Source organism: Hemicordylus capensis, chromosome 5, assembly GCF_027244095.1.
Source record: "Hemicordylus capensis ecotype Gifberg chromosome 5, rHemCap1.1.pri, whole genome shotgun sequence".
In the NCBI taxonomy this organism is placed as follows: Eukaryota; Metazoa; Chordata; class Lepidosauria; order Squamata; family Cordylidae; genus Hemicordylus; species Hemicordylus capensis.
In genome coordinates, this window is record NC_069661.1 from 154,666,294 (window position 1) to 154,690,543 (window position 24,250).

Consider the following 24,250-nt stretch of genomic DNA (forward strand, 5'->3'; position numbering starts at 1 on the left):
TTGCCGGGTCCTGAGATCAGCCACAAGTAATACCTTGGTGATCCTGGGCCCTAGGGATATTAAACTGCAATCAACAAGAGCCAGGGCCTTCTCAGTGGTGTCCCTGGCTCTATGGAATAGTCTCCCGGACCATATCAGAGCTCTCCATGATCTGTTGGCCTTCCGCAAGGCATGTAAGACTGAAATGTTCCATCGGGTGTTCAGTCGCTGAGATTGCTGGTCGTAGAGTGATCTTGTAATCCATGGTTACTATGTCATGTGGAATGAGTACTGTATGGGGTTGGGGTTATGACATTACGTAAGATGTATTTTATAGAATTCTGTTGCTGTATATGTTATTGCTTGTAAGCTGCCCTGAGTCCTATGGGAGTAGGGCGACATATAAATCTAACTAACTAACTAACTAAATAAATAAAGTGTGGTGAGCAGTGGTGCTGCATCCAGCATCCCATGCAGGTGCAAGGTGGCTCTGAAACTCACCTGGTTTCTTTGCTTGTGCGCAGGCCATTTTAATAATCAGCATGGTGTTGCTGACCACGCAGCTGGCCTCCATGCATGTGCAAAGTTCAGGTGAGTTTCAGACCCAGGACTGGGAGTCCAAGTGAGTTTCGGAGCCCCGCTACTGTGTGGGATGCTGGGCGCAGCACTACTGCTCACCACACCTTGCAGGTGTGGCGGTAACACTGGCAAGCACTATCTAATTTCATTTTAAAGGTACCTTCCAGCACCCTCACCGGCTGCATCTGGTATGAGGCCCTTGAGAAAATCAGTTTTGGTTAAATTAAATCTAATGGCCTACATGATGAGAAACATTACTTAAAGTAGTCCCATTGAAATGAAAAGAAGTTCGACATAATGCCAATGGGAATATTTTGAGTAAATTTCCTCCTCTCTGCCAACAAGTTGAGGAACTTGGAGGAAGACTTCAAATAACCAAGAGAGGGTGATGAAGCAACCATGTGAAATGAAGCCTTGATTCTTAGCCTAACTAAAAATCTTGGTGATGTTTTGACAATCAGAGTACTTGGCTGCAAAATGTAAGCATAGTATGCAATATCCTTACAGGGGAACTGTGTACCACAAATGATCTCACTGCTGTCCCCGAGACCCTTTGCCAATCTGAAGTGTTATACAATGCCGGATTTAGAATTTTAAGCAGAAATGTGAGGGACAGCAATAAATAGCCCTTTTCATTTGGGTCATTTGCAAAGATGAAAATTCAGGCAGTTCAGGAAGGACTCAACAAGATGCAAATGTTAGCTTCATGTACATCATAGAATCACAGAAGTCTTCCAGCTGTAAAAAATTGTAAGGCTTCATAGCTGTACAAATAATGAAAGGCGAACGTGTGAGGTCTAGAACCACTGCAGGGGGAAAAAGCAGGGGATGTCCTCAAAAGAAAACGAAATGGAAGAAAGCTTTTGAGCCATGTGAACTTTTAATGTTCAGGGAATAAGTGACCATGTTTTCACAAGCCTCTCTCCTCTGCTTCTCAGTCATCCATGAAATGCCTGAATTAGTTATATCCTGCCTCCTAAAAATAAACCAAGCAGTTTTTTCATTTATTTGTTTTCCAAGCTGGCTCACTGCTCCATTATGCTTACACTTTCTCCAGGCTTGTGCACAGGGAATGTTTTTCTGCACGACTGCAAGTTCAAGGGCCAGTCAGGAAGGCAGACTTCAGCCTGTCACCACACTGTCTCCCCGCCGCCCTCCCCACACTCCAGATTCTGAGTCAGTCAGTCTTCCTGATGAGAAGTTAAAAATAGCAACATATCCTTCTAAACCTGCTGTACAGTGTTTGGAAAGATGCACCTGTTTTCACAAGTGATATTTACAGGCTTATCACAGCAAAACATAGAGCTCTCCAAGTGAATAAGCTGTGTCTTATACATCAAAATGCCTACTTCATGCTCTGCTGATGCCTAATTTTGGTACCTATTTCCTGCAGTCATTTGAAAAACCAACACAGGAGACAGAAATAAAGTTGAACTTTGCAGCAGAATGGAACAGTCGTAGATAAACGAAAAAGTCTCTGCTTCTAGGGAGAAAACTGGAGTTGATCCTTTCTTGGATTATTCCTTTGCTGATCACATAATGCCTGATCACACACAATGGGAGTTTGGCATAAGATAATGAAAGAGAGCAAGACAGCAATTGTTAGATGGGGCGGAACATGCTACACAGACCACTGCAAGAGCTTTCCCACTCAGTTTCCAGTGTGGTAGAATAATAATCCTGCCATTTTCATTCAACTCATTCTAGAGACTCTGCTGAAAAACCAAAATGCACATCATATAGCATGCAGATACACCTATTTATTCAAAAGGTTTCCAAGCTGCCCTTCTGCGAAAACTTCCACGAATTACCATGACAACATTCAGCACTTTCCATTAGAAATAAATGTCATTAGTGGTGGACTCTTCCGATATCACTGATGATTAGGGAAAAATATTATGAAGGTCTGTTTGCTAAAACTGTAATGCAAAACTTTCAACCTAAATTGTTCTGTCTCGTCAGAGTAATTCTAATAAATAGAGTGGCCCAGTGGCTAGAGTTTGGGACATAGAGTTGGGCAGTGAGTTCAAATCCCTTCTCAGATGTGGATTCACTGTGAACTGAGCACATCTCCCTCTCTTTAGCTTGTGGTCTAGTTGCACATGTGGTCATTGTAATGAACTCTGTATTGTTCTTGTGGGGATGAACTTGAAAAAGATTATAATGCCTTTTCACATGTGGTTAATAATAAATTGTTGACCAAGGACACCTAGTATTTCTTCAGTAGACCAAAAAAAATTTTTTTTCAGCAGACAAAACAAGAGTCTATTCACATTCTTATAGGAGGGTTGTTTTGTTTTCCATTTAGGAGTTGCTTGTATATTATGTGGTGGCTTCAGCAATCATAAAAGCAAGCATTGCCAGCTCCTTTCCTGCCAGGAGTTCATCACTTCAACTGTCAGTAACAGCTTGCTGATGGGAGGAAATTTAAGAGGTTCAGCCTTTTCCCTTTTGCATTGATGGGTAAATGCTTAACCAGTTCATCTTTTACCTATCATACGATGATTCATGGTATAGAAATCTCTATCAGGAAAGGAGCTGGTAACTCTTTCTATAGCTTGGTGGATCTCACTGAGAAAGACATGGTGTTATGATAGCTACATCACTGGTTACAGGAAGCTGATTTTTCTAATTTGTCAGATGCCAGTATGCATCTCAGATGCCAGTATGCAAACTCATTGTTTGCTTTATACATATGTTTCTTCAGTGATAACCATTGGATAGCAAATGTTCATATGATGTAGGTACAACTTAAGGAAGAATAATATTCTGATGTATCTTTAATGACAAAAGCTGACATATTGTGTAAGGCAATGCCATTGTTTCTGACCTATTCAGGCTGCTGTAGTTGTGCCACTACTTAAAAAGGACATGGGTGCTTGTGGAGCACGACTTTCAAGGGAAACAATCTAATTCCACTGCACAAGCAAGCCCGCTGTTTTCAGTAGTTGCATAACTGCCCTCTTGCACAATATTGCCAGGGATGGCTTTCATGTGTGCAGCAGCCCTGGCAGGTTGGAAATGCCAGTGTTGCCTTGTGAAATGTGGCAGTCAAGGTTCTTTGTGATTTCTTGACATGAAAGTGCGCTACACACATTTGTTGGTGCTCAACATGGCACAAGTCATGGAATTCAGATTTGCTTCCCACACAAATAAAGAATTTGTCCCAGGTTAAGTGATTTGTGTTCTGTCAAATTGCCATGCACATGAGCTCTGAAAGGATGTAATACAAAAGCAATGAATAGTTGTGGTAATTGAATCATTTTGGGTACAGAGAACATTCCACTTAATTCATTGATTGGCTAATTTGATCTTCCACTTCATTTTATCAAAGTCCCTAACAGCAAGTAATTTCCATTAAGAGAAATGCCAATTCCACATGTGTTTTATTTCCTCTAGACGATTTTGTTTAATTTATTGTATAAAACCCACCATTTAACAAGAAGAAAGATAACCACACATAAACACCTTGTTCAAGTCAAAGGTTCAGTGTAGCCCTAGTAACCATGAACATAATGGCACAGGCTAATTAGAATGTGCCTATAAGTTACATAGGAGATTTAGCTGAAATAAATGTACGAGGGTCATGAGAGAACTCAGGCAAAAATAGAAGGTGAGGGGTGGGGAATCTTCTCTATGCTTTGATCAGTTCTGACAGTTTCTGACTCCCCCCACCCACCCATTAGTGTCTGTTCAGACTCCAAGCACTAAGCACCAGTAAGAAAAGAAAGCTTCACACATTCAGGGGTCAGTTTATGGGAATGCGAGACAATCAGACTTATACGCACCACTGCTGAAGTGAGGGACAGGAACTTAATGGCAAGTCCCCACAAGTGGGTCAGAGTAAGAGCTCTGGTTTGATCTCCAAGTCAGACATTTTTAAAATGCACAGAAAGGTGGAAGGTGGGGTTTCTTCCTCCCACCCCATACTCAGATGGCAGTTTTTAGACTGGACATTGTGGCTCACAAAAAATTCAGTGTGATGCTATGTTCTTGTCCTGGCCTGGGCAAGACCTCTTTGGGCCCTTAGATGAATTTAGCTTTGTGATGAATAAGAGCAGCACAAGGCACCCTTGGCCAGCTGCCGGCAATGGCCCAGCATCCAAAAGGGGCCCATTGCTGACATCTAGGGAGAAGTGGGCCCAGCCAGCAACCACTGATCAGTGATTGAGTAGATCCTGGTTCCCTTACCATGGTGGCATGGTAAGGCTGGTTTATTTCAATCTTGATGGTCTGGCAGCAGCAACAGCAGTGGCATTCCAGCCAGTAGCTTATGCTCATCATAGCTTCCCCCTACAGTAACCCTTCCCTTCCCTACCACTGGCTAAAATGTTGCTGTTGTGGCACATCAAGAATGAAGGAAAGCTGTATCTGCTGCTGCTGCAGTAAGGGAAGAGGGCCCAGCAGAGATCAACTTGCTGAAGGCTCCATCAATCCTGAAGCCAGCCCTAAATAAGAAGTTATATTCTGTTATTTCCAATGCCAAAAGTAGTGTCAGTCATGTTTTGTTTTTCTCTGCCTACCATCAGTTGTCTCACTCAGGTCCTCAACTAGACTGGAACTGTAGTCATAGGGATAGCTTTGTTCACCTTTCAGCACTGAATTCTGCATTGTTATAAATTCTAAAAATGAGTATAAGACATATTGTGTAAAAAGAAAATCCACCAAAACAATGAAGATAAGAGATGTCTTGAGCTAAGCATATGTTCTGATTGTTAGTGACGTTCTAAATGTCACCATGTGCTCTGCAATTTGTGACTGACCCACAGGATATTATAAGAACCAGCAGTCGGATTGAGGAGTTATTTTGTGGGAAATGCTGTGTATTGTCTTGCTGTTACTTGTAGCATTTTAAAAAATAGTTTGTAATGCATTTTGTAATTATTTAATATATATTGGATTTGAGTGAATTACTGTAGAAGGCACCATAGTTTGTTGTGGGCTTAATGAACTCAATATCAAAACAATCTGAGCCCAGGGGCGTAACTATAGTAGGGCAAGAGGAGACAGTTGTCTGGGGGCCCACTGCCTTGGGGGGCCCCCCAGAGGCAAGTCATATGACTGACTCCCCCAGCCACTCACCTGCCTGGGCTTGCTTCAGTTGTATTCATCCTCCGAAATTGATGTGAGTGTTAAGACCTGGAGCTACCAGAACAGCATGTCTTTCTTCAGTGAGTGGAGGGGGCCCATTTTAAAATCTTGTCTCTGGGCCCACTCCAACCTTGCTACGTCCCTGTCTGAGCCATTTATTCTTTCTCTCTTTTTGAAATAGGTGGGACACTTCACTTGCAAATATGATTTTTGCCGACCAGTATCTTCACATTGCAACTAATGTCCCATCCAGTTCTGTATACGGGTTTGGTGAACAACAACATCCATCTTTTAAGCACAACATGGATCATATTACTTATGGGATGTATACTAGGGACCAGTCTCCAAAGGTAACTCATTTCATGTTTTGTCTTATACTCCTTTCCCCCGCCCCTCCTAAACACACTATTATTACTAATTTTTATTTCTTTTTATATTTATTAGTCACGCTCCAATTTAAAATGTTCAAGGCAGCTTACAAAACTAGCTTACCTGTGCAATATAGTTGCTTCTGGGAAAGGAAATTACATTGGGCAACATCCATACTAGTTAGTCATGACTAAGCACCTTAGAAACCAATTAGACTAGTTCATTGTGACTGACTTTATTAGTTTCAATGGGATTTACTCATGACTATCTTAATCTAGACCAGGGTTTCTTAACCTTGGGCCCCCAGATGTGAACCCCCATCACTCTCAGCCACAAAGGCCATGTCTGGAGATGATGGGAGTTGTAGTCCAACAACATCTGGGGGCCCAAGGTTAAGAAACCCTGGTCTAGATGATGCCCACTAGCAATAGTAATGGTTTCCCATTGACATAATTTGGGGAAGTGGTGTTCACCTCCCCAAAAGTTAGCCATTCAAAAAAGTGTTGTGTTGCTTACATGCCCCCAAACCATATAAGAGGCTATTTTCTCAGAAGCTTTCTATGTGGTTCTTCACCCACATCATTCCTTTTTCTGGCAGTAATCACATCACAAAGATAAATGGGATGTCACCTGCTTTTTCCAATATTGTAGCTGGTTTTCATGTGGCCATCTCCTTTTTGCTGCTTGTAATGCTGAACGGCACCCATGCATTTAAAGGTCCCCTTAACAATGATGGCAGGGTGTTGTTTACATAGTGAATCACATGTGTCTGTGATCCATGAAGTCAGAACCATGTTTCCTCCATCTTTGATCATACTAACCATCAAGTTCCATAGGAAGTGTCAAGACTGAGGGTCCATTCCTGTAGTTGGTTCATCAAGCAAGACTAAAAGAGGACAGCTCATCAGTTTAATGGCAGTGGAGAGCTTGCACTTGCTGCCTTCACTGAATGTGCCTGCCACCCAATTTGCGGGCACCAAGAAACCAAGCTTCAAATTCTCCACTCTTGTTTTTAACAATGTTTGCTAAACTCTTAACTGCTGTTGCTGGGACACTATGCATAAAGATACAAGTGCTATCTGGCAATAGACTCAAGCTGCAGGCAGAAGCCCATATTTTGGCAAACATCAGAGATACAAGTCATGCAATGGACAGAAAGAAGTTCTGTACATTCATTCATTCATTCATTCATTACATTTCCATACTGCCCACTGAAAATTACAAAAATGTTAAAATCAACAGTTATAAATAAATGTTATGCCATTAGTCCCCTGCTAACTGATCAAAGAGTCACCTTTTAAAAGTGGTGATTCTCTTTGTTGTGCAGGGGGAGAGCAACTGGCCCTATCCATCCCTAGCACAGCATCCTTTCAAGGACGAGGACAGGGAGCCATTTTATTTATTTATATCTATGTAAACCGCTTTGTGAACTTTTGTTGAAAAGTGGTATATAAATATCCATCGTATTTGAGAATACGCCTGAAATACGCCTGAAATATGTTATGAGTTATCTGTTAATCAAACAACATTCCTTTCTTCCTTCAAGTCTTTTCTTAGAACAACTTCTAAAGTAAAACCTTTAAACCAATGCTATGTATACCACCCAGTGCCTTTGGTTGGATAGGGTGATATAGAAATGTAATAAATAAAAAATAAATTAAATAAATGGCTTCACCTACTAAGTTAAGCCTTGCCTACCTCATACATGCTAATCCTTATCAAGTCCTACCCTCTGCCTTCCATCTTGAGTAGAGCTAATTCTGATTATTTTTTACCAAGTCACATGATTTGCATGTTTACATGAGCTGGCTTTTTCATTGGATTTTTGTAATTTCCATTTAATATGGAGGTTCCTGCTTAGGGAATACTATTGAGAAATTTTGAGATTACCTAAAAATAGCTTTGATGTCTAGTATAATTTCTCATTTGTCTGTGCATATCACATAACTTCATCTTCCTTTTGTATTTTAAGGCAAATGTTGCAAGTTCCTGTTTGGGCAAAATATCTAGCAAATATCCAGGGAAGCAAAAACAGTTGTGATAAGAGTCTAGTACAAATACAGTCCTTTGGAGAAGGTATCACCACTGAAACAAATGGTGTGAATCAGATGTTAAGACTGCAAACCTTCATACTACAAATCCAGGCAGTAGCAGAAGCTCCAGTATTTATATGCTTATTGAAGGTTAATGTTAAGATAGGTGAACAAATAGCCTCACTGGGTTTTTTTTAAAAAATTCATTTTCGCTTTTTTCTATAATAACTGTGCATTACAACCTGTTTCTTCTGAAGGTGAATGTATGTAGCAAAAGCATTCTCCAGAGCTTTGTCATATGGATTCTGTACAGTGCTTAAGTACAAAAATACATTTATTTCTATTTAATCAGACATGTAAGCACTGATATCAATAGTATTTAAACATGTGTTTCAAGTTAGCTCAGCATGTAGCCAGTTTGAATAGAAATAACTCTCACTTGTGTGATTACATTTAAAACTGCTATTAAACCTTTTGTTGAACTGCGGCCTATATTTCTGCTTGCCAGTGTCACATCTGGCAGAGAATGTAATAAACTCACCAAATGGAAGCTCTGGCTGTATCTCAGAGACCATGAACTTAAATGAAATTGCATTTTTCCTCCTTTAGATGAAAGAAGCCCCAAATGACTAATGGACTAAAATCCTTTGTTGCCTGTACTGTACATAGGTTTCTCTGTATGACTGCTGATAAACAGTAATAAAAGGAGCTATATAATATTTTTGATATTTCAGATGTATGCAAATCTGTATGGAGTCCATCCTTTTTACATGTGCATAGAGAATGATTCAAATACTCATGGTGTCCTCTTCCTGAATTCCAACGCTCAAGGTAATACAGGATTAATACTGCATTGACCTAAATCAAGATGACTCTGGGTTTAAGACAACTTCCTTAAAAATTAGAGGTTAAATACAAGTTATATCTGCATTTATTCAAAAGGAACAGGACGCTGAATTTAAGACAACCTCCTAATTCCTAGTATCAAAAAACTTGGGGGGAAATTATTCTTCGATTCAGGTACATACAGTAATTAATTTTAAACTGCAAATCCTTAATGCATTATTTCTTTTATTAATCTTACCATCAATGTGCTTTAGGAATAGGTTGTCCCTGTAGTCCTACAACCTACTTAGAACTAAGCCTTATTTAATTGAATGTGATGGGACTTTGTGTTCAGGTTGGACCTTTGCAGCCTCTTTACACGTGTGGGAGAACTGATGTGTGTGTGCGTGCATGCGTGCGCACACACACACGCATGGGTTTTCCCATTCATTTCAGTGGAAGAGGGAAGCCCCATGACAGTGGCTGACAGCCTAACAAAGCATGTACACTTTGAGGGTCTGTGGAGATTCACTACACACCCAGCCCTCCTGGACATGCTGTTGCCAAGAGCTACTGAAGTTTGGAGTGCTACCTGCATTCCAGAAGTTGTGGATCCTCTCTGCTCTTACAGAAGACTTCTGGAGTAGAGGCAGTGCTCTGAACTCTTGCGTGAGGGCTTCTGATGCATCCCCACAAAGTACAGACACTTCAGTAGTCAGGTTCTCAGCCAGTGTGTCTTTATGCAAGAAACTGTTCTGCTATTGAAATACTAATTCATAGAAGAACTCCATATATACAATGGAGCCCACATGGAGCTTTGTATTGTAATTTAGTGTGTATTATGACCAGTGACCATACTGTAATATTATTTTACATCATTTCTTCATTCAAAATGGTCAGTGTGTTGTATAAGATAAGGGAGAGTTTTGCTCAGCACAAAAAGAACATTTAAAGATTGGAGTGAAATGTTAAATTTGCATTAGTGAATACTGCAGAGAAACAAAAAATAGGTTTTTCATTTCTGATGACCTGATCCAGAAATGAGAGTATTATATTAGAATCTTCTAAAATTGATTGTGTGTCCCAAACATAATGCCATTTATATCTCCTATAAAAATATTTCTTTTCAGAGAAAAATATTTTAATTTTACTAAAATTATATCACAGGATGCCTAAGGTACAACTCTCAGATTCCCCCAAACATTAATAAACTATGTATTCAAAATGACTGGAATGAAGTCCTTTGTTAAATGAAGCAAAATGTGCCTCTTTTTACTAAAAGTATGATTAACTGTTAAAAATAGAGGCATCTGTTGGGGAAAAATAACCTGAAATTGATAGAAATTTCCTCAGGGGTTGATACAATTGAAACAAGCCAATTTAAATTTGTCTGTATTCTGTTGATGGGGAATAGCTTTGCCTGTTACCATGGTCACCTTACTGTATTAATCTTGCTCTGTAATTTTTTTTTTTAAGGGGGGAATCTTTCCTAAAGCTATGAAATACATTTCTCGGGCAGCAGAGGCTACAAAGGAAACCTATTTTGCTGTCTGATCTATATTTCGAAAATGTCTGGAGTTAGTTAGTGTTGTTTTTGTTGTTGTTTTTAAAAGGGGAGGAATCCTTACACAATTATTTAATGCTACCGTGCTTAAGAATTCTAGGTTAAATTCTACCATGTCATAATTCTTTGCTTTTCTGTTTCTCAGGCACGTGCATGCCAAGATCGGTTTGTAGGAATGTCTTTTTCTGTTTAGTGAAGCATTAGTTCTGGCAATGATAAATATTTGAGTTTGCTTGATGGAATGTATGGGTGAGGCTATAGGGTTTTATTAAGTGTCTGGATGACTTACTGAGCAATTATGAACAGAAGGGTTAAGAACGCATAAAGAAGGCTTGGCTTAGATATAATTCACACTGACTGTCTCATATTTGTTACTTGCTTTCAGATGTCACTTTGAATCCAGAGCCATCTTTGACCTTCCGCACAATTGGAGGCATCTTAGATTTTTATGTCTTCCTTGGCCCAACTCCAGAAAATGTAGTCCAACAATACACTGAGGTTAGTTGAGTCAAATCAAATCAATCTTTATTACGGTCATGGACCAGCATAAAATATAGGTTAACAGAGAGAGTAGCTAAAAGTATCCAGGACAGAATATCTAAAACCAAAATTACAGTTGCTATTAAAACCTGTCTGTTGCATTTTAAAAGCCAGGATATATAATGATTACTATACAATTACTACTATTTGCTAGTAACAAAACGTATTTGAAAATTTCCTAAAAGATCATAAAAGAAAGAGTAGCTAAAAGTAGCTAAAAGTACCCAGGATGATACAATATCTAAAACCAAAATGGCAGTTGCTATTAAAACATTTTTAAGAGCCAGGATACATTTAAGAGTCAGGAACAGAATGTATTCAAAAATTTCCCCAAAAATAATAAAAGGCATCATTAAGAGGAATTATAAAATGTAAGTTATAAAATGATAGTCATACAGGTATAAAATAAAGACATAAAAAGTATATGGAAACATGAATTAAAACCAGATAAAAACCCAGATAATAGTCATACCACATGAAGACATAAAGAGTGCATAGGGTTAGATTTAAAATCCAGATGCACCATATTTAATTATCCAGGGGGACTATAAGTTATCAAAGCAAAGGCCCAGGAGTTATGGGGCTAATGGATGTAGGGCTGTCCTGAAGAGCTCTGTCCTGAAGAGCATCATGTGAGACTATACTCTAGTTCATAAAGGTGAGGTCATCGCCCACCGGATTTTAATCACTGCTGCACAGAATCTGGCCACTCTGTAGGTGGTAGCAGGGTTGCTATCAGAAAGCAGCAAGGAGGTGTAAAATTGGTCCATACAATCAGGGTGATCTTGTATTAATGGTAGTATGAAGGTGGCACAAATGTCTCTGTAATATGAGCACTGCAGTAGGAAGTGCCCTGTTTCTGTTTGCCCTGTGCCACAAGGGCATTGCTGTTCTGATAGTGGAATTTTCCTATAGCATCCTTCTAGCATGGCTGAGGGGAGGGCATGGCATCGCACCAATGTGACAGCCTTCCTATGCGTTGGGATTTCCAATTGTGTTAGATATGGCATAGGAGAGGTGACATACCTATGTCCCTCCCTAGCCAGAAAGTTCAGGGTTTTGCCTATATCCGATTGATTCTCTATATCTATAATACCCTGTCGATGAATGCCTTAGCTGCTTCATGTCCTATGACTATTAAGAGAGATGGGGATAGGCCAAGAGACACTATTTTATTTATATTTCACTGTTTCCATTTGGATTGAAAGTCATCACTCAAAGGTGGCGGGGAGGTTAGTTGAGAAATCTGCTATAACATGGAAAGCAAGGAAAAGTCTTGCTGCCAGTGGTCTTGGGTTTCCATGTAGGATTACACGAAAGTTCAACAAATGGGATGGGGTCAAGGAGGTTGTTAAAATAATTCCTGCTTTTTAAAAAAAAGTTGTTGGTTTAAGGATCAATTGTACATCCTCAGAGACCAATAGGAAAATTTGTATGCAAGCTCCTCTAAAAATCCTATGAATTTTAATATGCAGGTGACAAATACTAAAAAGAATAATAAGCTGTAGAGTTTGACATTATAGGATTTTTGCAGCAGAAATTCAGTTTGCTATAAAATGTTGCTAAATGTTAATGCAGATCAGTCTAGCATTTGGACAGCTTCCATGGACTAACTGAAATAAGAATAGAATGATTTATTTACTCCCTATTTTACCAAGGATTTGGAACCTAGGTTAAATCTGAATTTGTTTATTCCATTCCTCTTATTGTTCACTCCATTCTTCCCAAGACATTAAGGCCATTCACAGGACCAAAAGCCCTGGGTGTTTTTACAGGTTTTACTGTGAGTTTATTGCAAGGCTTTACTGCGAAATAGCTGCCCCCCAAAACCGACTCGAAAACTTGATTATTTTACCCTGGATATAAATTGGGCTGCACTCTTAATGCGTGTGAAGTTGTGTGTGTGTGTGAAGTTGTGTGTGTGAAATTGTGTGTGAAGTGCTCCCTGATAGTTTGCAGGGACTTTAGGGTAAATCTGCCTGATATGTGAACACACACCCACCATTCTGGAAGAGATGCAAGCTAAAGGGCTTTAAAAGTCCTGTGTGAAAAATGCCCTGGTAGCTAGGGAGAGCTAGGGGGAACCGGGAAAACACTGATGGGTAGAGTTGCTATGCCATCCGAAATTCCGGTTTTCACCTGGATTTTAAGCATCTCACCCAGATTGCTTAGCCCACCCAGATTCACCTGGATTTCAGCTTTCATTCTAGGCGAATTTCAGCTTTCACTCTAGGCGCCCAGCTCTGTGTCTGTTCAGGTTGCAGGCAGCCTAAACAGACATGCAACTGGGATATACAGTAGAAGGGCGTGCTTCCTGGGCTGCCTGATGGGGTAGCGGTAGTATTGGTCATGATCCCAGCGCGTCACATGAGCAGCCCTACCCCAGTCGGACTGCACAAACCTGGGTAGGGCTGCTCATGTGAACAACCTCAGTGCATTTTCTAGCATATAGCAACAGCAGTTTCTCACAGTGCAGAAAGCTTTCCTCAAAGCATACAAAAGCCTTTGCAGTATATTATCCTCAATAAAACTGGATCATAAAAGATCCCTTTTATGCCACCTGTGAATCCTTACATTGCTGAGAGGAGTGTCAAATTCCATAAGAATGTATTACTACCGCTGTTATGTATTCTGCATTATCCTTCCTTTGTCTCACTCATCTGACTTAGAGGACATGCTATTAAGAGAGGCATTGCTTGCAAAATGATTGGCAAACTGCTTATAGCAACTGCTATTAATACTCAGGTGAACATTTCAGAAATGTTACCTTTGTCACTTCAGTAAAGCTTCTTTCTCCTGTCCTGTTTTTGGTTTTGTCTCTCCCGCACCCACCCACCCACCCACCCACTTATTTATTTATTTATCAATCATATTTCTATACTGCCCAAAATGCAAGGTCACTTCCTTTCCCCTTTCCCATCACTTCACCTTTTCTTTCTTGTCTTCTCCATTTCCACCTTTTTTCTCTTCCATAAAAGTCAAGGGAGGAGACACATAGCTCTTTCTTTGAATTGGGAAATATGTGTACATATGAACACACACAGAGATCATGGGAGTGATTAAAAAGACTGGTTCTCCCTTGAGAATAAATGATAGTAACTTTCCTTCAGCTTCAAACTGAATCTGACATGATGAAACAAATATTATTGTAGCAGACCCATAATGCCTCACTCCCTGCCATCAGTTGTATAGAACACTAGAATGGTAGTAAAAAGAGAGTATACAAAGAAACCAGTAGGAGATGTGAGAAGGAGGCAGGCAGGAATAGATGATGCCTGAGATTCAAAGCCTATGCTTTCTTGGAAGTAAGTCTTTTGAAATCACTGGGATTCCGTTAGGAATAGGATTGACCTGTAAAGGCTGGTATACATGCAAGTTCATCACATCAGGGCATCAGAAGGTGTCTTGGCTGTGTCAGTTGGCAGATAGGGATAAACATGGAAACAGACACAAAAAGTATTGGGGGAAGGAATTACAAAGTGAGGCCAGAGGCCAGCATTGCAAAGATAGGTGTGTCCCTTCTATTACTAAAGCTCCAAGACAAGTGAGTTCCAGTCAAAGGAACAAAAGATCCAAATAGAGTGAGTGCAACCCACTTCCAACTGGTAATTTACTGGCAAAACAAGGTGAATAGTGTATATAAACACCTGAAGAGGCCAATTACTTTCTGTAATGAGCTAGCCACTCCCAATCTCTATTTAGCACAAGTCTGATCCTGTCAAATTTGCATATGAATTCCAGCTCAGCAACTTCATGCTGGAATTTCCCTTTGAACCTTTTGTGTGTGTGTTGAAGTCTGTTATTGAATGCCCAGGCAACTGAAATGCTCTCTGGTTTCTGAATATTACAGTCTTAATGTCTGATTTGTGTCCATTAATTCTCTTGTATACAGTCAGTTTGGTTTGGCCATTGTAAATGTTAGAATGGTATTAGTGGAAGATTATGACAAGAATATAAGAACAGCCCTGCTGGATCAGGCCCAAGGCCCATCTGGTCTAGCATCCTGTTTCACACAGTGGCCCACCAGATGCCGCTGGAAGCCTACAGGCAGGAGCTGAGGGCATGCCCTCTCTCCTGCTGTTACTCCCCTGCAACTGGTACTCAGAAGCATCCTGTCCTTGAGGCTGGAGGTGGCCTATAGCCCTCCAAACCCCCCTGAAAGCCATCCAGGTTGTTGGCTGTCACCACATCTTGTGGCAGAGAATTCCACAAGTTGATTGTGCATTGTGTGAAAAAAATACTTCTGTTTGCTCTTCCTAAATTTCTCGACAATCAATTTCATGGGATGATCCCTGCTTCTAGTGCTATGTGAGATGGGGAAGAATTTCTCTCTATTCACTTCCTCCACACCATGCATGATTTTATAGACCTCTATCATGTCTCCCCACAGTCATCTTTTTTCTAAACTAAATAGCCCCAGGTGTTGTAGCCTTGCCTCATGAGAAAAGTGCTGTAGGTGGTCTATCTTGGTTGCCCTCTTCTGCACCTTTTCCAGTTCTATAATGTTGTTTTTTAGATGTAGGGACCAGAATTGTACACAGTACTCCAGGTGTGGCTGCACCATAGTTTTGTATAAGGGTGTTATAATATTAGCCGTTTTATTTTCAGTCCCCTTCCATAGCATGGAATCCCTAGCATGGAATTGGCCTTTTTCACAGCTGCCACACATTGTGTCGACACTTTCAATGAGCTGTCAACCTCACCGACAGCTCAGATCTCATCAATGTATACTTGAAATTGGGGTTTTTCATCCCAATATGCATCCCTTTATATTGAACTGCATTTGCCATTTTGTTGCCCACTCCCCCAGTTTGGAGAGATCCTTTTGGAGCTCTTCACAATCAGTTATGGATTTCACTACCCGAAAGAGTTTGATATCATCTGCAAATCTGGCCACCTCACTGCTTACCCCTACTTATTAATAAATTAAAAAGCACCAGTCCCAGTACTGATCCCTAGGGGATCCCACTTCCCTCCATTGTGAAAACTCTCCATTCATACCTACCCACTGATTCCTGTCCTTCAACCAGTTAGCAATCCACATGTGTACTTGTCTCCTTGTCCCATTACTGCTAAGTTTTCTCAAGGAGTCTTTGATGAGGAACTTTGTCGAAATTGATGAAATGATGTATTTCATCAAAGAAGATATGCAAGTGAACAAGCCATTAATATGGCTCTTGTTGTTAGTGTCATTATAGGCTTTTTTGATTAGATATGCAGCTGAGAGTTGTCCTTGGGGTTTGTTGCAAGGGCTAGTTTCAGCATAACACTGACAAGGCTTAATTTCATCACCAGCCAGCCCCACTCCCATTGGCTACAGTGTGTTGACATACCATAGGGCCATGCAACTAGCATAACAGTCCAATTGATTTGAAGATACAAGCTGTCCCCAAATCTGAAACAGCTTGAGGGTAAAAACAAAGTTGCAAAGCTCAACAACCAGGGTGTTTTTCACACAGCAGGCTTTACTGTGAGTTTACTGGGAAGCTTTACTCCATTTGCCCCATAAAACCGATGCAAAAAGTAGATATTTTAACCCTCCTGGATATAAATCGGGCTACACTCTTAACGTGCAATGAAAACCCCAAATCATGTGTGATGTGTTCCCTGATAGCTGGCAGGGACTTTGGGGTAAATCTGGCCGATATGTGAATGCACATCCTCCTTTCTGGAGGAGATGCAAGCTAAAAGCCCTGTGTGAAAAACGCCCAGGTGTGCTGCATGACCCTCAGGGCCATATTTTCAGAAGTCATAGACTGCTACAGAAGGAGAAGGAGATTAACAAAAACCCTCCCTTTCGTGTAGTACATTTAGTGTTACTGCAAACACAGTTCATTAGTGTGGCTGCTGCCTTTACATCATTAGATCCCATTGTCTTTGCTGGCTATAGTAATTTTATTGCTGACTGTTAGGGTGTAACAGTTGTAGTCTTATGAGAAATTTTCTCAAACTTGCCAGGACCTCAGTATTTCTGTTATAATATCCTATCAGAAGTCAGATTTTTATGCCAGCACAAGTGAAATCCTAATCAAGCAGCAAACCTTTAGGAAGCCCTTTCTTCTTGATATCTGAAATTATAATTTTTCTAGCTCAGCAGGGAAACAGCTACTGAAAATAGTAAGTTAGCTCTTGTTCTCAGTTGGTAACCACTGGCAGCTTAAATTCTACCCTTGTTTCTGTGGAAATACAGGGTGGAGTTATAAAAATAGACTAAGCACTACCTAGTATTTCCTGAAAAAAATATCTGAGAGACTAGCTGTAATATATATTGCCCCATGTTCTCTGCTTCTGTGTAACTCACTGTGGGAAGTCTGAGGATATGCACTGAGGTAATTTCACAGTGAAATTATTTCTGAAGCGAACATCCTGGAAACCTTTAAATGCCTGATTCTATTACTGGCATATTATTAAGCAGGTGGGTGTTGACTGGGGATTTAAAGAGATGTGCTGTGCTAATACAGGCAAGAGATGTGCCTTTAGTAGGAAATAATTTATTTTGATCAGCCTTGGCATGACCTTTAACCCACCAAATTGGTCGCATTTCTTTTCAATTGCTTCCAAGCCCCGTTCCCCCACCCCCAGCTTCTAATTAGGGAGTTAAATGAAGATAATAGCAGTTTCTGTCTGAGGTAACAATAGATGTGATTTTGATAGGCATAATTCTTCACAGGGTCAAGAATAATCAAATGAACTCATGTACACCTTTTTCTGTGGCTATATGCCCGGCACCTTTCAGAATCCTTATTAGTCAAGGGGCGAGGGGAAGAAGAATCCTTCTCTACTAATACACCTTCCAGACGCTATGAGTAGATTCCAGTGTTCAGCAGATTCAGTTGTAGAATGGCTGCCATGGGACTGTGCCCCCTTAGAATGTGAGTTAAAACTGCTTATTGGAAAAAACACATTGATGTCAAAATCTCCTTTCCCCAAGAGAGAACACAGATATCTAGCACACATCTTATTCCTGATGTGTGAGCTTTATGTGGTGCCACTTTTAGGCAAGTGAGCCCTCATGGGCAAAACACTGAAATGTATGCATGCATGTCTGAAGTGCACAGGCTGCTCAGGGCATGTCATTTTAGTCACAGATTTTGTTTTAGTGTCGAGTGCTGGAGGAGGGGGGATGTGGTGTCCTCATCTCTTTCCTCCTTAAGACAAACACAGATAATCTGTTACAAGATGTATGAATTAGTAGCAATTCTTGAAAACCAAGGGTATGCCTTGCATTCTTGTCTTGTCTCAGCTGCAATTCAAAGAAGCATATCCCCTGAATTATACCAATTATTCTCAAATTGATTCTTTCTCATAGGAAGTCAACCATGAAGCCCCTCAGGGTTAACATCCCAGGCCAAGTACAGAAGTTATCAGAAAGACGACAAACATATTTTTCCTCTTTCTCATTGCCATATCATTTTGTTCCCTGTTAGTGGACTATGAGGTCATGCAAACATCTGTCTTTGGGCGGGGAGGGCAGGCAGGTTTTCACCTACCTTCCCCCCAGTTGATCCCCAGAGCTCCTCGTGCGTGTGCCGCTGTGCACCCACATGATCTGTGCTTCTCTGTGCAGCACGGACTGCTGTTGGCTGGGACTCATCCTCCCAGCTTCCATGAATCCCACAATGCACTGTGTGACGAGTGTGGTGCATTGGGGATTCCCTCGGGAGTCAGGCATGCTAGGCATGCAATTCTATGTATGTATGTATTTATTTATCACATTTATATACTGCCCAAAATGCAAGTCTCTGGGAGGTTTACAACTAATGCTAGGTATGCATGCAGCCCAATCATACACACAATCCCTGCGCTGGTGTTAAGGGAGCACTAGCACTCTTAACCCTGGCTAAAGGCTGAGGTCAGAAGTAAGCTTAGGCAAGGCAGCAGCAATTGGATTAGCCTCGATCCCAGCCCTGCACATGAGCAGCCTAACTCAGGCTGGGTTGCCTTATCCTGGGTTAGGCTGCTGGTATGAACAGCCTTATTATCTTTCTTCTGATTTTTCAAGTATTTTTCTTCAGCCTGTGTTCTTCAAATTATATTGCTTTTTCCCCTGTATGGTCTTGCCACACATAATCCATATAAAAGGCTTTGTACTGAGGATACATTTTGCTGAAATGAACTCTGTACTGATAGCATCAAATCAAACATAAATTCCAGGTCTACAGGATTATGTCTCTGCTTCAGTGGATCCATCTGGAATAGGTAGCATATGTCAGTTGCTTTATTGGGATGCTTCAGGGGGATCCATTAGAGAGACCATCTTAGGCTTAATTAGACTAAGGAACATTTGTTTTCCCAGCTGTCCAACTTTTTAATCCTTCTTTTAGACTTTTCTGTTGATTTAGGTTCACCTTAGATGCTCTAGCCTTTATCCAATGAACGTGAATAATGAATTGCTTTAAAGTTAAGCCCACCTTGCAGGCAAAGTTTTCTTGTAGTTTTTCAACTCTAAAGGCAGTTTCCTCAGGGGGCTCTGACAAAATGTAGCCTTGCCTTAGGTTACACCTGATGTTTACAAGCTCAAGAGAACAGTTACGTAACTGAATCTATAATAGGAATATGTAGGGGTCACACTGTCTGGAAAGGACAACCATAGTGCAAACCAGGATGCTCCTTAAAGGCAAGCTATTGGGGACAAAACAAGTATAGGGTACAAAGAGCCACACCCTTGAGCTCTAACATAACATCAACTCTTTAGACTCTTAATGCATGAAGCACAAGAGGGATCGTTTATGCTGAATAGGCTGGATGAAAGATATGAGTGCAGATATCTGTCATAAGTAAAATAACATGTCTGATGAGAAAGATCGCTCTAGTGCTGCTGCTGCTGCTGCTACTACTACAGATATTTATATACCGCTCTTCAACCAAAGTTCTCAAAGTGGTTTACATAGAAAAAGAAATACATAAATAAGATGGACTCCTGTCCCCAAAGGGTTCACAGTCTAAAAAGAAACATAATGGCAGATATCAGCAACAGCTACTGGGGGAATGCTGTGCTGGGGTTGGATATGGCCAGTTGCTTTCCCCTTGCTAAGTATAATAGAATCACCATTTTGAAAGGTGTCTCTTTGCTCAGTTAGCAGGGGTCTGCTGACCGCTTGCACGACATCCCATTTTAAAGACCTCATCCAGGATCCAGTGAACTGTGAAACTACTTCTGTGGGATCAGAAGGGCTTTAGACTCATTTTCACCAGCAATTCCTTTTCCTATGCCACATGGCAAACTGCTTTTAAAGCTGAGAGGAAAGGAAAGCAGTTTGTGCTATGACACCAAGACCAAAGTAACAAAATTCAACTGGGTTAGTGCAAGCCTTCTGCGTGAGCAGCTTTTAGACCCCAGGCCTCATAGTTAGTCAATCTGTGGCTAGTATGTACCCATCTTCTTGTTTCCTTTCTAATTAGCTAAGTAGGGTAAAGTCTTGCTGGAAGACGTCCTATATGTTATGGTAGCTATAATAATTTAAATGTAAAGCCACCCTGGAAGAATAATTTTGTGTGGATGTTGCTTTGTTTCCCTTGCCTTGAACCTGATGCTTGGTATGGCTCATTCACTCTGCATTGGTGTTGGGGTCTCACTGCAGTTATGGTTGTTTCTGGTGGGCATGTAGTTCTGAAGGGAAGTGTGAATGTGGCAGTCAGTTCCTACCTGCTGCCATTGTCTCTCCCCTGTGGAAGTTGAACCCAACGTTTCAAGGCTCTTCTGAGCCCAATCCAATAATGGGAAGAGGCATAGAGCCCACACAGGGACAGAGAATGTCACTTTTAGCGCAAGACTGGGAAATCTTATTCTAATATGGCATGAAGTAAAGTAAAGTGTACCGTCGAGTCGGCTTTGACTTCTGGTAACCACAGAGCCCTGTGGTTTTTCTTTGGTAGACTACAGGAGGGGTTTACCATTGCCACCTCTCACACAGTATGAGATGATGCCTTTCAGCATTTTCCTATATTGCTGCTGCCCGATATAGGTGTTTCCAACTAGGCCCCACTTCCCGTCCAGCCCCACTCAGCGGCCCCCTCCAATATGCCCATGCACATGAAGTCACATGCACGGGGGTGTGGCTTGGGCTCTGGAGGAGCCCAGGGTGAACTCCCCCCTCCCATGCCCCCCTCCCATGCCCAGGCCTCCGAGAGCCCAGGCGAACTCTTTGCCAGTTATTTCAGGCAGCTCCGACTGCCCGATAGAACGTTTTCCCCTTCCTCTCCCTCTCTGGAGGGAGAGGAAGGGGAAAACGTCCTATTAGCAAGCCGACCCTGCCTGAAATGATGCCCTGAGAGCTCGTTCGGGCTCTTGGCAGCCCAGGCCACGCCCCCTTACACATGACAAGGCATATGACAAGGGGGCGTGGCCTGGGCTGCCGAGAGCCCGAACGAGCTCTCAGCTCGTCATTTCAGGCAGGGTCGGCTGCCTAATGGGACGTTTTCTCCTTTCTCTCCCTCCAGAGAGGGAGAGGAAGGGAAAAACATTCTATCAGGCAGTTGGAGCTGCCTGAAATAATTGGCAGCGAGTTCGCCTGGGCTCTCGGCGGCCCAGGTGTGGGAAGGGGGAGTTTGCTCTGGGCTCCTATGGAGCCCGAGCCACTGCCTTTCTCCATTGGCAGCCTGGGTTCTTTGAACCCTTTTGCCCAATAGGGGCTCCGCCCCTGTTTCCCGCAGTCTGGGAAACATAACAGCGAGGATTCGAACCAGCAATCTCTGGCTTGATAATCAGGATATTTCCCCACTGCACTATTAGGTGGCAGCTTATCGGTGTGTTTCCCAGAATATGGGAAACTCCTATATTGGACAGCAGCGATATAGGAAGGTGATGGAAGACATCATCTCATGCTGCACTGGAGAAGGCAATGGTAAACCACTCCTGTATTCTACCAAGAAAACCACAGGGCTCTGTGGTCACCAGGAGTCAATATGGACTTGACAACACAACAACCTATCCTGGTAGGGACATTTCTGTGCTGTAGTGCCATCTGCAAGCATGTTATCCAGTGACTTCAAGCTCATCTGATACCACAGAGCAAATTAAGTGTACTGTTGGTGACTGTACCTAATACTGAAGTCTGCATGCTCTCATGACCACATATTTATTTATTTATTTATTCATTCATTCATTCATTCATTCATTCATTCATTCTGATTTCTATACCGCCCTTCCAAAAATGGCTCAGGGCGGTTTACACAGATAAATAATTTAGCAGCATACATGCACATAGCCCTTCCAATTTGTCACTGAAAAGCAGCCTCTCAGTGCTGGGAGGGCAGGAAACTGTTTACTGCTGAAAGAAAGAGAAGATAGTGTGCCGTCCATCAGCACAAAGTTCAGCCAGATCCCTTGCTGTGTGTAAATAGGGAGGAAGCAGTACCTGGGCTAGCAGCACTCCGCAGACAAGTGGCTGAATTCTACTATTTTAAGTCACCAAGTCAAAATTGTTTTCAGCATTGACCTTCAGGACATAAGTGGGTTTGTAGATCTGGTAGAAAATGAACTAGCAGAAAGAGGAGGTTGATTGTTAGCTTTCAGTATCCGGCAACCAGGTATAATGTACATTGGATGCAAAGGACTGTTCCAAGAGGCCCACATACCTTGCAGCACCTCATGGGGCGGTTTCTGCATCGCCTGCTCTACTGTGCGTATTTTAAAAAATTGACCTAGTATCACAAGAGTGCTCTTGCGTGGATGCTGAAAATGGCACAAACGCAGTTGTGCGACGCTATAGCAGTTATTTCCAAAGTTGTCGTGTCACACAACTGTATTTGCGCAGTTTTTGGCATCTGTGCAACAGACTGTTGTGCAATGTTTTGTTTTATGCCCACAGCAGTGCGGGCAGGGCAGAAACCGCCTGTAGGACACTACCCAGTATGTGGGCCAGTGTGTGTTTTCCAAAGTACTTCTTTCTGTACCTAATCCTTATTTTTCTGCTGTTCTGATTTGCAGCTATTAATGCTCTACAAGGTCTGAATAAGGCTATAAAAGTTCTCAATATATTATTATGGTATCCAATTCCACTTGTATTGGCTTGCACAGGGCAATGCTGCAAATGCAGAGAGCTATGGAGATCCACAGTTCATTTCTGCAGGTGGCAAGACATTTTGTGTGATTATTTCAAGGTGTGCACAGTTGCATTTTGCCATTTAACAATTTGCAAATGCTTAGCTATGCCAAACCAAGTGCCAGCACTATGAGTAGTCAATTGCAATTAACTGAGTTTCAGAGGGGAGTCTGACCTGAGGAGGTATGTGCAAATAATAAAAATATAGAGAGCTCTGAATAAACACCAACCTTTTGATGAGGTAGTTTAGCAGACTGTGGCATTAAAAATAGCATAATTCTGACTGGAAAGTTCAGGATGTTTTATGGATTTAATTAAAGGTTTGCTTTTTCAAAGTTGGAGTAATTGGCAGTGAGTCTAAAGAAACCAGGGACTGGACTGAGCCAATATGTGGAAGAAACCTCAACCAGGGTAAACATTCAAAGCTTAGTTACAAGAAGGGTGCGCATGAATGGCTTGGGGCAGCTGGCGAGGTGGGGAGTGGTTCCCTTAAAAAGTAGGTAAGCAGCGCCTTACCTGCTCACCCCTGCCCCACTGCTCTTCTGGCAGTGGCTTCCGCTCTCCAAACAGCTGCATGGGGCTGTGACACTGTTGCCTGCAGCCTCTGGGTGACATCAGGAGGGAACAGTGCCACAGCCCTACCAATGGCAGATTAAGTCAGAGTCAGAGGAGGCATCTGCCTCTGGCAGCAAAATTGCCTCTCTGGGGCTGATGATAGCTGTGGAGTGGGGGGCTTGAGGGGAAATCCCCCTTTTGCCTCTAAATATCGCCGCTGCTGGCGGTGGGATGGGGCGCAGTGTCGGCAGCTGGCATCAGGAAGAGTGACAGGGTGAGGACAGAAGAGTGCCCCCCCTTTTAACCTTTTAATAGCACCAGGAGCAGTGGCAGCCTGTCTCCGGCCCTGTTGGTGGCCCCTCCAGTAACATCCCACGCATGGGGGTGTGGCTCACCACTTCGGCTCCAAAACCAAGTGAGCTTCCCCCTGTCTTTTCAGGCAGTCTTTGCTGCCCGATGATGTTTATTTCAACGGGGGCGAGCCATGCCGCCATGCACGGGATGTTAATGGAGGGGCTGCTGACGGAGCCAGAGACAGGCCACCGTCACTCCTAGTGCTTTAAAAGGTTAAAAAAGGGGGCACTCGTTCCTCCTCGCCCCCCTCCCTCTGCCAGCCACCAATACCATGCTCCATCTGACAATATTTTGAGGCAAAAGGGGGGATTATCCTT

At 42.1% G+C, this 24,250-nt stretch overlaps 1 protein-coding gene across 1 annotated transcript in view; it reads left to right on the forward strand.

Annotated features, from left to right (window-relative positions):
- LOC128327414 (maltase-glucoamylase-like) overlaps positions 1–24,250 on the forward strand; it is a 107,842-nt gene that overhangs the window by 26,634 nt on the left and 56,958 nt on the right. Inside the window, exons 4-6 of the mRNA XM_053256215.1 lie at positions 5,831–5,999; positions 8,786–8,882; positions 10,826–10,938. Of these exons, the coding sequence (XP_053112190.1) occupies positions 5,831–5,999; positions 8,786–8,882; positions 10,826–10,938 (379 nt within the window). The remainder of the gene's footprint in view (positions 1–5,830; positions 6,000–8,785; positions 8,883–10,825; positions 10,939–24,250) is intronic.